The 15591-nt window shown below is 38.9% G+C and overlaps 1 protein-coding gene across 1 annotated transcript in view; it reads left to right on the forward strand.

Moving 5' to 3' along the window:
* The window catches only part of DAP (death associated protein), a 51395-nt gene that overhangs the window by 5438 nt on the left and 30366 nt on the right, over positions 1-15591 (forward strand). Inside the window, exon 2 of the mRNA XM_057428833.1 lies at positions 1284-1380. Coding sequence (XP_057284816.1) covers positions 1284-1380 — 97 coding nt within the window. The remainder of the gene's footprint in view (positions 1-1283; positions 1381-15591) is intronic.

Consider the following 15591-nt stretch of genomic DNA (forward strand, 5'->3'; position numbering starts at 1 on the left):
CTGCCTGACTTCACCCAGGCTGTAAAATTAATGCACAGAAGTGTCTTTTCCAGTGCTGTCCTGTTTAAGAATTGGGAGCTAAACCTGGTTTTAGATTCAGGGATTAGCACTGGACTGCTGTGAGGTGCTTTAATCGTTCTGAGACTGGACACAGGAGAGCTGTCAGAAGTACAGCTGCCCCTTGCCATGCTGGCAAGCCACTTCGGCTCCTTCCAACTGCTGCTCTGGCATCCTGCTTGCTCCGGCTGCTGCAACTCTGCTGAGGCTGTCCACAGACTTACTGTGTCACAACAATGTATAACATACACCAGTGTGTTTGTAGGTGGTTTTACTGACTCCTGACCACAATAGCGGTTTTCTGATATTGTTACTGGTGGCTGTGTAACCCATTGAATTAGCTAACAAGTTGTATCGTCTTACCCTGGGCTGCCCTGTAAGTGTGTATAGCAATGATTGAAACAACAAAAAAAATAAAAATCCCAACAAACCAACCCATACAAATACAATATTAAAACAGAGGGCAGATCAACAGCAGATGGCCTGTTGCTCTGCAGTTTTAGGTCTGGTTAGGTTGCTGGTTTATATTTCACTTTGGAGGGGATAAATCATGAACACAAATGGATTTGCTTTCGGTGCTCATTTTTTGTTTCAAAGCAATTCTTCCAATTTTGTGCCATTTCTAAAACTGAATCATGACAAGAATTTGAAATGTGGTAAATGCTTATGTTTTGCAAAACAAAAAGCTCTGTTCTAAATGGTTAACAGTTGTCCTAAATTTTGCTTTTTATTATACTGCTTGTGAAGTACTTCTTCGTATAAATAGTATTATTATAGCTGTTGTTTTTAACTTGAAAAGACAGAGTAAGGTTCTTCAACCCTTCTTGTTTTATGGGAGTATTTAACATTGATGTTCATGGACTTCTGCATAGTGTTATGCGAACCATCACCTTGGTTTGTTCTTCTGACTGCTGCAAGTTATTAAGGGTGGGAGGAAAGCTGAGTTTTCTAAAATAGTTTTGGAAGCAGGTGGTAAAATGAACTGCAGCTTCTCAGGATGAGCAGAGATGGATGGCATGATGTGATAAAGAATGGCAGATGTGGTCTTGAACTAGCTGTTCCTCAGGCTTGCCACTTTTAAATGCTTCAGACCACTTTTTGTAACTGTGATTACTATTACCCTACTTGGCAAAGTTTTAGGGGAGAAAGGAGGCTTATCCTTAAAACATTTTTCACTTATGCTGATCTGACTGAGTTTCGTTCTGTCTCTTTAATTTTTGTTCCAGTGAAGGCTGGTGGGATGCGTATTGTGCAGAAACACCTGCACAATTCTGATGCCAAAGAAGAAAAAGATAAGGATGACCAAGACTGGGAAACCAGCAGGTGAGCACTTTGGTTTGGGGCATGTGCTACAGTGAATTTCTGTGACCTTGAACCTTGTCACCATTTGGTCAAACCGGTTGGTTTTGCATCATAAAATCGATTTAAAGCAGTAAGAAGTTACATGCTCTTTCAAGAGAATTGGGGAATTTGAGAATTTTTACCTTGCTGAGCCTCCTTTGAATGATCTTGCCAGGTAAGTGAAGGTTAGGGAAAAAGTACAGTTAAAGAAAAACATCAACTTTCCTAAAATCTATGCATACTGCTTCAGACTGTGCAGAAATACAGAGAGTAGGCATATTTGGACACAAGCATTAGGCTGTCAATCTGTGTATGAAGGTGATCTTGCTGTGGGATAGATGATTCCTTGTACCCTTTGGCCCATACTTTTTTTCTCTGTGAGGTATTTGACAATGTGGTGCTTTTAAAAGACAAGTAAAAAAATCAGTGGTATTAATATCTGCTTTTATTTTAGGTAGGAATATAGCAGTTTCAGTGATGGAGCATACAAGACAAACAGCAGTTACCTAGATCTATTTTTAACTAGATCTATCCAGTAATTGCTGTGTAGAATTGAAAGCAGGGAGGTTCAATGAACTGTTGCTGTATTTCTGTTCATACAAAGACACCTGGTTTTGTGCTGCTTTTTCTTGTAACCAAGACTATATTTGCCCAAGATCTTTGTGTACTAGCTTATTGCATGGGTTTGTCCTTGCTATTTGCTCAAGGTAAAAAAAACCCAGACATTCTTGTGCTTTGAGAAGTAGCCTGACTTACATGATGTTTATTTTGCATGTAAAACAATGGTAATAAATAAGCATTGTGAAAATGTCTGTATAAATAAGAACAACCATGTCTATTTACTAACTCACAACTTGAAAGGAAACACCTTCATGAGAAGGGAAAAATAGTTTTAATCATTATAGCCAAATGAAAGGCAGGAAGATGAACTTTATGCCATTTCTTCCTTAACCGAGTTGGTCATCTTGTATTTCGGTTCAGTGGCACAGAACAGAGTCTGTACTGCAATGAGTTTTGTCCAAAGGAAGGAATCATATCTTGCGGTTAATTTAAACTGTGCTTGGGGATACATTCTTTTATTTGAGGTGTGTTTGAGTTGGCTTTGGCTGGTTGCCAGGTCCTCACCAAGCTGCTCTGTCACTCCCCTCCTTAGCAGGACAGGGTGGGGAGAAAATAGGGTGGAAAAAACCTGTGGGTCAAGTTAAAGGCAGTTTAATAAAGAAAAACCAAAGACTATGCATGGAAGCAAAGGAACACAGAAGACATGTACTCTATTTCCCATCAGTAGGTGATGTCCAGTATGTGTAGTGGGTGGTTCAGAAGACAAACCTTGTAATAACAAATGCCCTCCCTCTCTTTTCTCTTTGCTTTTGTTGCTGATCAGATGTCATATGCAGTGGAATATCCTTTTGGTCAGTTTTGGTCAGCCGTCCTGGCTATATCACCTCTCAAGATCTTGCCTACTGCCAGCTTACTGATGAGGGGGAAACGTTGGAGAGACAGCCTTGATGCTGTGCAAGCACTGCTCAGCAGCAGCCGAAACACCTGGTGTGTTACCCACACCTTTCTAGCTAGCAATACCAAGGACAGCACTGTGAGGGTGGCTGTGGGGAAAATTAACTTCATCTCAGCCAGACCCAGTGCAGTGTTATATACCTGTTTATTATCACATTTCCTCAACCTCATGGTGAGGGAATCTCATTAGGATTATTGAGAGGACTTCTTATGCCTGTTCACAGATCTACACCTCTGCTCCAGTATAGCTATCTGCTTTATAAAGGATTCTTCAAACACGATTTTAATTCCCCATGCCTCTCACTGAAATAGCATAAGGAAAAGTTAATTTTTAACCTTGATATTTGTGGCTGTGTCTGCTTTAGCAGGTGCTGTGTCACAATAGAAGAAGATTGGCAGGGAGAAACAGGCAGTGCTGGGTACTTCATGTTCGCACTGTGTGTTTTGGAGATTATTTAGTCTGGTCCTCTGGACTGAAGGTCCAGTCCTAGCTGGCATGTGTGAAGTGTTTCCTTGGACTATCTGTTCCATTTCAGTGTTATCTTCAGGGAGTCCAGGTCAGCTGCCCTGAGACTAATCCACAAGCAAAGCAAAGCCTCTTCAGTTGAAGGATCAGGAGGAGTGCAGTCCTGATCCTGAGATGCTAACAAATACACACTGTATATTAATATTGTAAAGCAGGTCTGTGAGCAACGTTTATGGTTTAAAGGTAGAGGAGGAGGTTTAATGAACTCGACAGCTACTGTATTAACTAGGGAGCAGTTGGCTGTTGCACCCCGTAAAATACACTCCTTCAGCCACCTGATCAGTTTATTTCCAAAATATGCACTCGGAGCGTGCTCTTCACCTTGGTTTTCTTGTAGAGGGTGTGTTATTAGTCTGTATTAGGCACTTGTGTATTCATTCAGTTGTTCTTTGTATATTAATGCAGAAAAGATTGGTCTGAACTTCTTACTTCCTTGATTTAATCCTTTTGAGACAGAAAGCGTCAGAATTGACAAAAGGAGCATAGTTAGATGGGAACCAGCGTGAATTATAAAACAAAACTATGAGTTGGTTTACAAGTCTGAGACAAGTTGTTTTCCTGGTAGAACTGGGAAACCTTTGTTTCTGTGAGGGAGAAGGTTTGATGTGCCTGTTGTAGGCTCCTGTGGGAATGCTTGTACAGCTCCGGTGGCTGTACAAGCTATAGATGTGTGCAAGAAGTTATTTAGCCTTAGACAGAATAGGCAAACTCCACAGGCCATAGTACTTGAAGTTGTTGTTTGTCAAAATTAAATTACGTTTGCAGCATGTCAGCTGCTTTTGTGCAGGAAGGTGCAGTCCCCTGGAGTTTCTCTGTCTGCTCCTGCTGATTCACAGTGCCCTTCTGAAACACTTGGATGTCTGATGCCTGTAGAGGGAGGTTTTTCAGGAGATAGGAACAGGTTTATCAGGAGGGGGAGAAGAAACCACTAGAATTCTACTCTGCTTCCTCTGTTACCAATATATATGTACCTTTTGGTCTTTGTTAGTTGGTATTTTATGTCCCTTTGGAAAGGAGGTTCAGAGACATCTGTGTGCTTAACTTTCTAGTCTGGTGTTTTTAGTCTTTGCCATTTTATGATAGTATCATTGGTATGATGCAATCTCCTTATTGCATTCAAAGTCAGAAGAAGTAAACAGCCCTTCAGGCAACTGGTATTGGGTGATGCAGGCAGCTGACAGTGACGCGAGACAAAATAACAAAACAGAGAAGAGTAATTTGTGTGTGAAGAGGGAGGCTAGGATGATTGATTGTTTTAATCTCATTTTAGGTTTAGATGAGCACAGATTAGTGGAATTGGGAGTAAATCAAGGCAGAAGATTTTTGAGCTTTCCCAGAGTTCCCTGGGAGATCTGAGGGCACGTGGCCTCCCCATGATGGCACAAATCTGAGCAGCTGCTCAGCAAGAAGGCTTTCAGCTAATGTTCACGGAAGTATTTGTGGCTTTGGAGACAGTTGACTTTGTTTTTGCATCATGCTTGCAGAAAAAGATGTTGGGTCAGTGTTTCTAGTCTCAATGTAAACAAAGCTGATACAGGTAAACACCTCTACAGTAGCTAATTGCTGTGATAAAGGTGACTTTAACATTCACCAGGTATATCATCTTTGATATTTCTTTTCTCAGTTGTTTAGCAACCTGCAATCTAGTTACTGTAATTTACTCTGCAAAGTATTTTATTTAGTTCTGTTTCCTAAAATAAAATTGTTGTGACAGCATACGTTTTCATGAAATGGTGGGCTGAGTTGTTATAATGGTGATTTGTGATCCCGTAAAACAATATGGGGTAAGATGATGTTATACAAATTTAAACTTTGCCTGCGAGGCAGTGCATGGCCTTAAGTGGTATTGGAAATACTTCTATAAGTCTGGTGTAAATATAGTTTTACTTAAAGACGAATGGCTGAAAAGGATTATATGGAGAAGACTCAATGAAAGAAGGGAGGGTTACATCATTTGGTTTAGGTGAACTAAAAAAAATTTGTGTGGCATCCCAAGCCAGTGGCAGCACTGTGGTCAAGATGTCAGGGGCAAACTTGACTGTGAGGTGGGGTCCTTAGCCCACATGTTCTTCAAGACAAGAGAGATTTTGATATCTCCAACCTAGCTGGAGATAGTATACAAGCTGGATGAGCTTCTGGTCTGTTACTGATTTTCTTAATGTTTCTGTAATTGCTTAACACTTGAGTTGATTTGGGTATTGGATATGGCTGCAGTTTTGGTTGATTGACAGTCACACTGATTGCTGCTGGAAGTGCCTTTTTTTTTCTTTGTGATGATAGATGAAGGTGAAATGTAGAGGAAGGATTATGAATAGAAACTGTAGTTTTCCAGGGCTGTATGTTGTTATAGAAAATATTTTGAATAAGTAGGCTATCCATAGTCCTGGGCTTATTAGAAGCCCATTAATGCATGTTTAACTGCGATTTGTAATAGCATGTGCGCTCCTGGTGCCAGCATCTGACTCTAGCCATAATAAATACTCCTGAAAGACACATAATTTGAAGTGAGAGCTGCTTGTTCAGTTTTGCACAAAAGCTTTATTAATTGTCTCTCTGGGACCCCTAGAAGAAGAAACTGTAATTATGTATCAGCATCTGGATTTTAAGGAAAATATTTAAGGCAAATATATGACTCATTTTGCCTTTTAACAAACAGGGTAAACTGCAGAGGCTTTCATGTCTAAAGACTCTTTCCCTCTCCTTTGTTGTATTTCTGAAACAAAGTGGGTAATTACAGTTATTTAATTCCTGAATATAAATGCAGTAGAGTGGTTTCTCAGTATACATATGTAAATTACGTGTTTTATAACTTAAACTTACCTGGGGATTGTGAATCCAGCATAGTGTCTGCCTTTCCATTAGCTCTAGAAAGAATAAATTATGTAGCCTGGATTTTAATTCAGTTAAGGGTGTGGATTTTGGCCTCAGACATATTCATTGGGTAAAAAGAAAAAACAACAGAAAAAAAAAAACAAATGGGAGGATAATTTAGAATGTGGTGACTCAAAACCAAAATCGTGCTAATGAAGCATATGGGTGTCCGTATGTCAAAGAGCCAGTCTTGGTACCTACTCAATTTCATGGTGATAGAGGAGTTGTTGAAGGCCTGTGTTATCCTTCAGGTATCTCTGTGTTACTTGTTAAGTTTGAATATGTTAGTTCAGCTGCATCTGCTTTTTTTCGTTTAGAAGTGTGATGAAAGTCTCAAAAATTTAGGCTGCAGGTACAGCATTTAATTCAAAGTATATTTTTTTTCCTTTCCCTCACTTAGTTCTGTTGCGATTAAGAAGAAATAACAACAGGCATTGTTATTTCCATTTTTCATTTGCCACTGAAGCTTCTGCTGTCATTGAAATATATTTAATATTTGCCTTGTTAATGACCCTAACGTTGTCCAAACTTCTGACAATTTAAAAAATAGGAAGTAGATTATAGAGTTAAGCCATTAGAGGAGGCTTGTATGTTTGTTCGCACCCTAAATATGGAAGTGCTTGAAGCTCTTTCTACTCCTTGATTTTACCCTGTTGTTCTGGTTGTTTAGCTGGGGCAGAAACTGTAGAGTCAAAGTCCTGACCCTTTCACTTGGGAATAGCTGCCCTTCAGCACAGCTAAGACTTGGGAAATGACGTCTGGTGTTCAGCTTGCTTGCACACAAGTCCTGTAGGAGGTAGTTTCCGTCATGGATGAAGGTGTTTCAGTCAGGTTAGTTCTAACGTTGTCTGCTGTAGAGTCAACAGGTACTTGTCAGTGGGAAATCTTGAGTGTTCTAAGAAAGGGATGCTTCAGAGTTTGTTAAACATGGACACCAAACTGTTGTGAACAGGTAGCATTGTATTTCCATAAATACTCAGAGTGAGTGTTTCTCCCATGTAGTTCACTAACATAAAGTTGAAAAAAGACCTCTTTACTCTGTTCATGCATCTGTAAAACCAAATTATTGGAAAAGCAAGGTGGCATTGGCTCAGCATGATGAATATTTAAGGTTAAAAGATAGTGATAGGTTGGGACACATAAGCTGCTACAACTTGTGCTGAAGTTTTTGGAGAGGAAATGTGCAACTTCAGTGTTTGACTGAGTCTCCCTCTCTGGCAGCAGGGCCTCTTACGTTTTGGCTTAAGAGGTCCCTTGGCCTATTGTGTCAGTGAAGGAAGCTTTGAAGGAGTGAGCTGCTGCTGTGTACAAGCATCTGTCATCAACGCCTAGATTCTCCTCTTTGACAGATTTCACATTTCTTCCACCACTTTTCTAACCACCTTTTTTCCCCCTCTTTTTGGTGCCCAATTCTGTTATCATCTCTGTGAGCTGATGTAGCTTTACACAAAGATTTTATTCACAGACTGTATGTTGCCATTTTATGATTGACCATCTAAAACCTGCAACTAGATTAAATATATGGATATAATGGATATGACTCTTGAGGGGTTTTATTCATGTCTTTGTAATTCAAATTCTCATTACTCAGAGGTAGAGCTTTAGAGGCAGTTGGCCTTAGAGGATGAAATAATCAGGGGGAAAAGCAATCCAGCTGTGAACACCATGCTTGCAGCAGTTTCTGGGAAAGGTGCAGACTGCAGCAAATGTTGGGCATCACCCCACTGCATTCTGGAGTTTGGTGTGACCATAACTTTTTCTTTACTTGCTTAAATATTCCAAAGGCTAAAAGGAATTTCTGCTGGCAAAAGAGCTGTAAAAAAATAAAAATTCAGCTATAGTTTTGTAATATTATTAAGCAGAATACATAACATAGCTCAGTGAGGAAAATAGCTTCCTACCTTCTCCATAACATCTTTATTTTCCAACACGATTTGGTGTAAGTGGTGTTTTTCTTTTTTCTCCTTTCTTCTTCTGATCTTTATTATTTTGGACTGAAATTCACTTCACAGTTAAGGGAATAGCTTGTTAATAGTGTCATGCTCTTCTTTGAGTAAGTGACATTGCCTTCAATGCGTTTTCCCACCTCATTCATCTTTTGTCTTAATCTTTTGCATAGAATTTTTATGATTAACAGATGCTTAAGTCTACTAAAGTTTATATATGCATAATTTGTTTAATTATAAGATCTAAACCTGATATTAGCAAATTTCCTGTGAGTTTTCAGGATAATACCTTCTACAGATCTGCTACTGCAGAAGTAGCAAAGTAATTGCTGTGACCTGTGTTGAACTGTATCAAATGCATATACGTATATAGATTTAACTATAAGTATAGGGAATAGAATATACAATACTGATTTTTCTATGCAGAACTACTGTAAGGCAAGAAAAGGGGGTGTGAATATCTCCATTTAAGAAGTGAAAATATCTGTGAATTTAGGGAGTGGAGAGAAATATAGACAAGATTATGAATGAAGCATTTTCGTACAGAAAGATGTGAGTCTTCTGAGAGACTGTTTCATGCTTCCAGTATTTCTTGATGCAGTAAGTTGATAAATCCATCAGTGTAAGTGCTAGTTATGACATGATATGGATAGCTCTTTTCATATTCCTGAAGTACTGTGTGCATGTGTGAAAGAACTAAAAAAGATCTGATATTTCCCTCCCTCAAAATGGATAGAAGATCCACCATGCAGCTCAGTGAGAGCTGAGTTTAGTTTCAAAGAAACATATGCTGTCTTAGGAAATTAGCTGGAAAGCTGAGTTGAATTGTCAGCCAAGCTGGTGTAAAAAAAAAAAAACACCAAAAAACAACATTTTACAAGAATAAAAGTCTATAATTTCTGTTCTGTGTGATGAGGAAAGTGAGAAAAGCTTAGTCATATGTGAGAGGAAAATGGGTGGGAAGTAGTATCTTGTGAGTGGTTTTCAATATCTGTATGGAAGAATAAAGTATCTTAAGCTAGTATCTTGAGTAGTGGCATTTTGCTTTGTGCTTTTCTCTTGGAATCTTTCTGAAGTATTGGAATGCATGGGATGGAGGTCACCATGCCAGTTTGAACGCACAGTGTTGAAACAGATATTACATGGGCATAGAATCGCAGAATGGTTAGAGTTGGAAAGGACCTTAAGATCATCTAGTTCCAAATCTCCTGCCAAGGGCAGGAACACCTCACACTAAACCATGTCACCCAAGACTCTGCCCAACCTGGTCTTGAACACTGCCAGGGATGGAGCATTCACAACTACCTTGGGCAGCCTGTTCCAGTGCCTCATCACCCTCACTGTAAAGAACAACTAACCTGAACTTCCTCTGTTTAAGTTTGAAGCCATACCCCTTGTCCTATCGCTGCAGTCCCTGATGAAGGGTCCTTCTCTGGCATCCTTGTAGGCCCCCTTCAGATACTGGAAGGCTGCTATGAGGTCTCCGTGCAGCCTTCTCTTCTACAGACTGAACAGCCCCAACTGTCATTATAAAGTAAAAAAGTTTCCAAACCCCAAAGTACAGTCAAATCCTTTTGATTATACCACCTAAGACCAAACCTCTATTAGTTGTTAAGGAGCGCTGAGAACATTTCTCAATCTAAAGGTATGAATTTCTGCTAGAAAAAGCTGCCAGAGGACCAGATGCTACTTGTTTATTTAGAGTCAAAACCCTATGTTTGAAGTAAAGTCACCATGAGCTGAAAATGAGTAGGAGGTGTGTGAGATTGACACCATGTGCGCTGAGGGGGATTTAGTTTCTCAAGTAGCACCTTCCTCTCCCTAAGTTTCTTCTGCCTTAGCTGCATCAGGTGCTGAACTTTGAAGCATTAGTATTAAAATAAACTTAGAATTATCATTTGTTAACTGTCACTAGACCAAACAGGAGGGAATTTCATTCAGCTGCTCCTAGGACACTGGTACTAGAATCGGGAGATATATGGACGATAATTAAAGACAACACTGAAAATGTTTGTTATATTAGCATCCTAGTTTTATTTAGTCTGCTGTAGCAGTTGATGGAGCTGTTCATTGCAGCACATTACTTGATGAGAAAGCGTTTGCTGCGGTAGGCTTGCTGCCTTTTAATTTTATTGTAACGTTTCAGTGATTGCATCTTGGTCACAGGCATTTGTTAAATGGCAATTAATAAAAAATATTTTGATAACATTCATACAAATCTTAGTTCTGATGAGTTTCAGTTTCTCTGGGATTCATTCCTTAAAATATATATAACATGGTGAGCCTGGGGCTCTTACTGTGTTCAAAGAGGAGCTAGCTTTGTTGCTGCGGGGTATAACCAAAATGGTTCCCTAATGATCTTGAAATGTAACTTTTTTTCCTTTTTTTTTTTTTCTTCTCTTTTTTTTTTTTTTCTCCCCAGGTTGTTACATTCATAATTAAATACTCAGCTAGCTCTTAATTACGGAGAGATCCATGGCATGCTTCATCTAGCGCCCCATACTGCAGTACTGAATGAGACAGTCTGAGAGTCCTGGTGTGTTTGGTTTCACTGATGTCTTTTGCAGCAGGGGCACTCTGCCTTCCCCAGGTCTTGAGTCACGTATTCAGACTGAGCTCCTGTTCCTTGCCTTGGGATTTTGCCTGGGGTGGCAGGTAGCATTAAGCTTGCAGTTGACAACGTGCCAAGGGTATGACTGGGTTCCATGTCTTCTCAAATTATAAATTTCACTCTGGGGAAAATGACAAATACAGGGCGCTCTATTAAAGACAGATGCTGGGATTTTTTTGTACTTTGCAATACTGAATGTTTGTCATTGCTTCCCAAAGCATACTCTAAAGCACTCGTCTTGATTTGAAAAGAAAAAGAAAAAGAAAAAATAAATGCAGAGCCCCAGGTATTGGGAGAGCAAGGCTGGTTTTTGCTGGAACAGCTTAAGTTGTAGTGTCCCTTTTGAGAGTGTTTGGAACTACTGAAAGTATTCAAAATAATTCAGTAAGCGCGATTTCATTACTGAGTGTATGCATCCTTGTATACATTAAACTCTGATAATGAGCTTGATTGTCCTCCAGTCCTGACAAGGCGCTCTCCTGAAACTGTAACCTCGTACTAGTATTTAGAACGTTAGTGTTTAGAAACTGCGTTTTCTGTTTGGTAGTTGTTAGGATGATGAAGAGTATTTTGCATTACTTATGAAAGCTGCCATTGCTAGATTATTTTTAATATTTCATTTTTTGCATCCAACATATTACCGTATTTACTAATATGCACCATGTTGTTGTTGCTAATAACCAACTTCTTTGCATGCAGTAGTTTAGACTTTTGACTTTGTGGGACACTCATTAATTAAATGACCAGTTAATGCCCAGTCCCATTTGGCTTGTTTGTTAAAATGTTGCTTTTGTATTGGAGGTGATGGAATGAAATTACGGTAAGCGAACTGGGTATTTTTACACTTGTGTGAGTCTTCTTTTATTTCTAGGATGATGCTAACTTGTGATTCTAGAGGAAAAGTGTATGTAGCCATGTGTATGTTGTTTTATATCAACAGTGACGCTAATAACATTAACACAAATTCTTCCACATAGGGCTGTGTAGAAGGCTTTTGACTAAATGGAATTTATCATTCTTATTTATTGCTTTGAAAACTGCTGTAGAATTAATTTCCAGTTTTCAGGCATTGCACAATTCTGTTTCTGCTGGTGCATTTGAAAGATTTTATTCTTGCTTCGGTTTACAGTGGGGAAAAAATGACAGAACCGCAAAAGCTTCTATGGAACAGAGCTGCGTGTTCTCCTTTTTTCTCCAAACATAGGAGTTCTGTCTGATGGCACTGCCTGTTCTGATTCCTTCCCTGTACTGGGATGGTTTTGATGACCTCTAGATGATTTGGAAATTAATACTACATTTTTCCTTCATATTTTACACGTGAGCACAACTGCAGAAAATTTGCAGTCCTGCTGATAATGTATTACCTATTCCTGCTGCTGCCCTTTGGAGGATCTCCCCTTATGCTACCTTGTTTCCCAGTCTTCATGTTCTTACTTTGTGCTGTGTCTTAGCCTTAAAATTATTTCTGTATTGGTGATTTCCAGTTGTCCTCTTCCTGATGTGTTTTCCTAAAATCAACCTTCTTTTTAATGTTGAGAGACCTCTGTGTATGTGTTCTGCCTTCTGTGCAGAGCTGATTAACAATGTACCTGATTCTGATCAGGACTTGGCTCCTTTAGATTTTCTGTGTTAGACTGGGGGGAGAGGGAGGAGAGAAGTTTTTAGGAGCTGCATATTTCTAACAGAAATAGATATGTGATATTCATAAATGTTTTAAAGTAGTTTCTGATCCTCAAGAGTGTCTCCTGCTGTATCCCATGATAACTCAGTTTAATGAGGAGTCTTGTTGGCATTTTTTGCAAATCTGTGCATACCAAGTAGGCTAGAAGATATTTTTTAGTATTTCTTTGATAATTCTTTCAGATTTTAATACCTTTTACTGGGAAGAGGAAATTTGCCAAGTTAATGGACACAGTTTTCTTGTGCCAATAGGACAAGGAAAGGAAAGATAACTGCTTGCAGTTAATGCACCAGATTTTGTCTTCCTCTGCAGCATTTTTTTTAAATTTATGTAGGTTTATTAACTAATGGCTTTTTAAGATGCTATATAGATCATACTTCTCCCTGCCTGTTGCCATGTCTTCTAAAACAATAAAGAACTATTAATACAATGAAGGAAAGGGGGAATTATAACCTCATTATAATCTCTTCCTTCATCTCCTGTTTTAAAGAATATGAATGGCTATGCGGGGCCAGTACAAAGCTCTTGTCTCTCTTCGCCTGCCTGTGTAGCACTCCTTGGCAGATGGTGCTTCAGAACAGTGTACAAGAAGGGCCAGTGTAGAAAGGGCCTCCAAGCATCTAGCAATCCAAATTACTGCTTAGAAATTTGCTAATCATGTTAGCCAGTGGACCTAGTTACTATTTCTCTTGTCCTCTTTTGATCATACACACATTTCTCACTTCAATAATCGTATTTCTGTTGATGGTAGCACCACAGTTAGAGTAGCCTGTGTTGCAGAAAGCGTTTGCTTTTTGCTTGCCTGGAACTATTTCCTGTGCCTTCAAGTCTTGCTTACTAAGAAATAGTGAATAACTGTCTTTGTTTTAGTTTCTCCTCTCTAGTGTGCATTTTTCCTGGAGTTCTCTTTTTCTGTCTTTGGTGTTTTTTTTGTGGTGGGATAACTTGAATTGCAGTGTGGAGGGTAAAAGTACACTGTAGACTTACACACTGGCATAGTTCTGTTTTTCTGCTTTTTTTTTCCTTCTCTTAGTTGCTCTCATTTTCCAGTTGACTTTGTAGCTGCCTTTAGGGTATTAAGCTGCTGATTTAACAAATCTTTTCATGGTGATTCCAACATTTGGTTTTGAGTGTAATAACTGTTCTAGAGCCCATCATTATTATGTACAGTTAGGATTGGTTATCCCAGTGTGTATATTCTGCATTCATCAAGGTGTCATCTTTCTCTTTCACTTTATTGTTCCATCGTTCCTCTGAGATCCCTTGTAACCATATATGTTCAGGTTTGTTTTTTTTTTTTAAGCTGAATAATTCACTAACATTAGCATATATTGTCATCTCGCTATTTAGATCTCTTTTTGAGATTCCTGCAGGATTCCACTGTTAACTTCCATCATTATATTTGATTTATCCCTGTACTTTATTTCTAGTTTCTGATAATCGGGAGTGTCTTCTGCCATATCCCATGGGAGGCTGGTTTATTTAACGAGAAACTTTGTTTGCGTTTTTTTGAATCCTGCACATCCCAAATAGGTTTTTCTTCCTATGGACATTCATACAGATTTTGGTAACAGTTCCATCAATGTATATAACCTCTGTTTTGGGGTAACTTCACAGGAACTTTACATTGAGAACCCACTCATTATTTTTTCTTTAGAAAATCCTGAACTAAAGTTTTCTGACACTGTTACATTCACTAGGTGGCATAGGTGAAAAACTATGTAAACAAAAGAATTAAGTAATAGATTCATATGCTGAATCTAATTCAGCATTCACATTGCTGAAGCAAATTAACTATTTGCCTGTTAATATTTTCTAAGTTTTTTCTTTGAATGTATTTAAGAGAAAAACCTTGGCAAGTAAATAGCTTCTGCATTCGTTTTTATTTGAGCTTAATTATGTTACTACAAGATGAAGATTATCAAATAAGGCAAAGTGTCTGTGCAAAAAAATTAGCAGCAAAATTTCTATCAGAAGTCATCTCAGAATTTAACAGCCTTTGTAATGATACTTGCTAATATTTGAGTTGTTGAATCTTCGTAGTTTCTTTAGTCTGCCATAATTTCAGTGAGTGTTTACTGCTATGGGATTCCATAGCCCAGTTCACCTTTCAGTACAGGAGGCAGTGTTGGGCCAAGCTTCTGGGCAAATATTCATGTGTTAGGATTCGAATGAATAAACAAAATCTATATTTACAGAAATGGTAGACATATGACTTCATATATGTAAACAGTGAAACTATTGATTGTTGCTAGTGACCTTAAGGAAGTAAACAGTGAAATCTTCAAGTTTACGGGTGATACAGAGATGTTTTGCTTTGTTAAATGCCCTACCAATGATGAACTCCAAAAAAGCAGCACTAAACTCTGCAAGAAGTAGTGTTGGATTACAAAAGCCACTAGAAAATTCATGAAAAATCGTTTTTGTTAAGGGCTACTAAATACAAGGACATAGCCTCTGGCTTGGGAGGTTCCCAAGCAGCAGGTTTCTGCAGAGCAGTCTCAGGAGCACTCTTCTGCATGATTTGTCCTCCTCTCCTCTCCCACAGCACTGTTCACTGCTGCCTGCTGAGAGTCAGCAAAGTGAGTGTGTGGTCTAACACTATATGACTAATTGTAGATTGACTTAATGTTAAGAGCAATTGCCATTTCAATAGAGGCATATGTGTGCTGGGGGGAAACAGTTATCTCATGAAAGATTTATTCATTGAAAGTGAGTAAGAAGAGTACTTGGGAATTTGGCTTCTTGGTGACCGTGATGACATTACTTGATTATGGAGACAATCCAGTAGTACTGCTGCAGTAGTTAACAGAACATTTGTGGTAGATTTTTAGGGGCCTGGAAAGTTGGAAGCCTACATCAGAGCACTTTCTAGGAAGGCATTTGAAAACTGAATCCTTAATTACTCTAGCAAATCACTGCTTTTCTTAAATGTATTTTAAGTAGCATAAGTAGGCTAGACTCTCAGCTGGTGTCAACAGGCCTGTCTCTACAGCCTTAGATGAGGATCTGGTCTCTGTATAGTATGCCTCTTCAGTCTAGA

The sequence above is a fragment of the Pezoporus wallicus genome, unplaced genomic scaffold (assembly GCF_028554395.1).
Source record: "Pezoporus wallicus isolate ANWC-B61680 ecotype Strahan unplaced genomic scaffold, APGP_CSIRO_Pwel_v1 contig_6658, whole genome shotgun sequence".
Taxonomy (NCBI): domain Eukaryota; kingdom Metazoa; phylum Chordata; class Aves; order Psittaciformes; family Psittacidae; genus Pezoporus; species Pezoporus wallicus.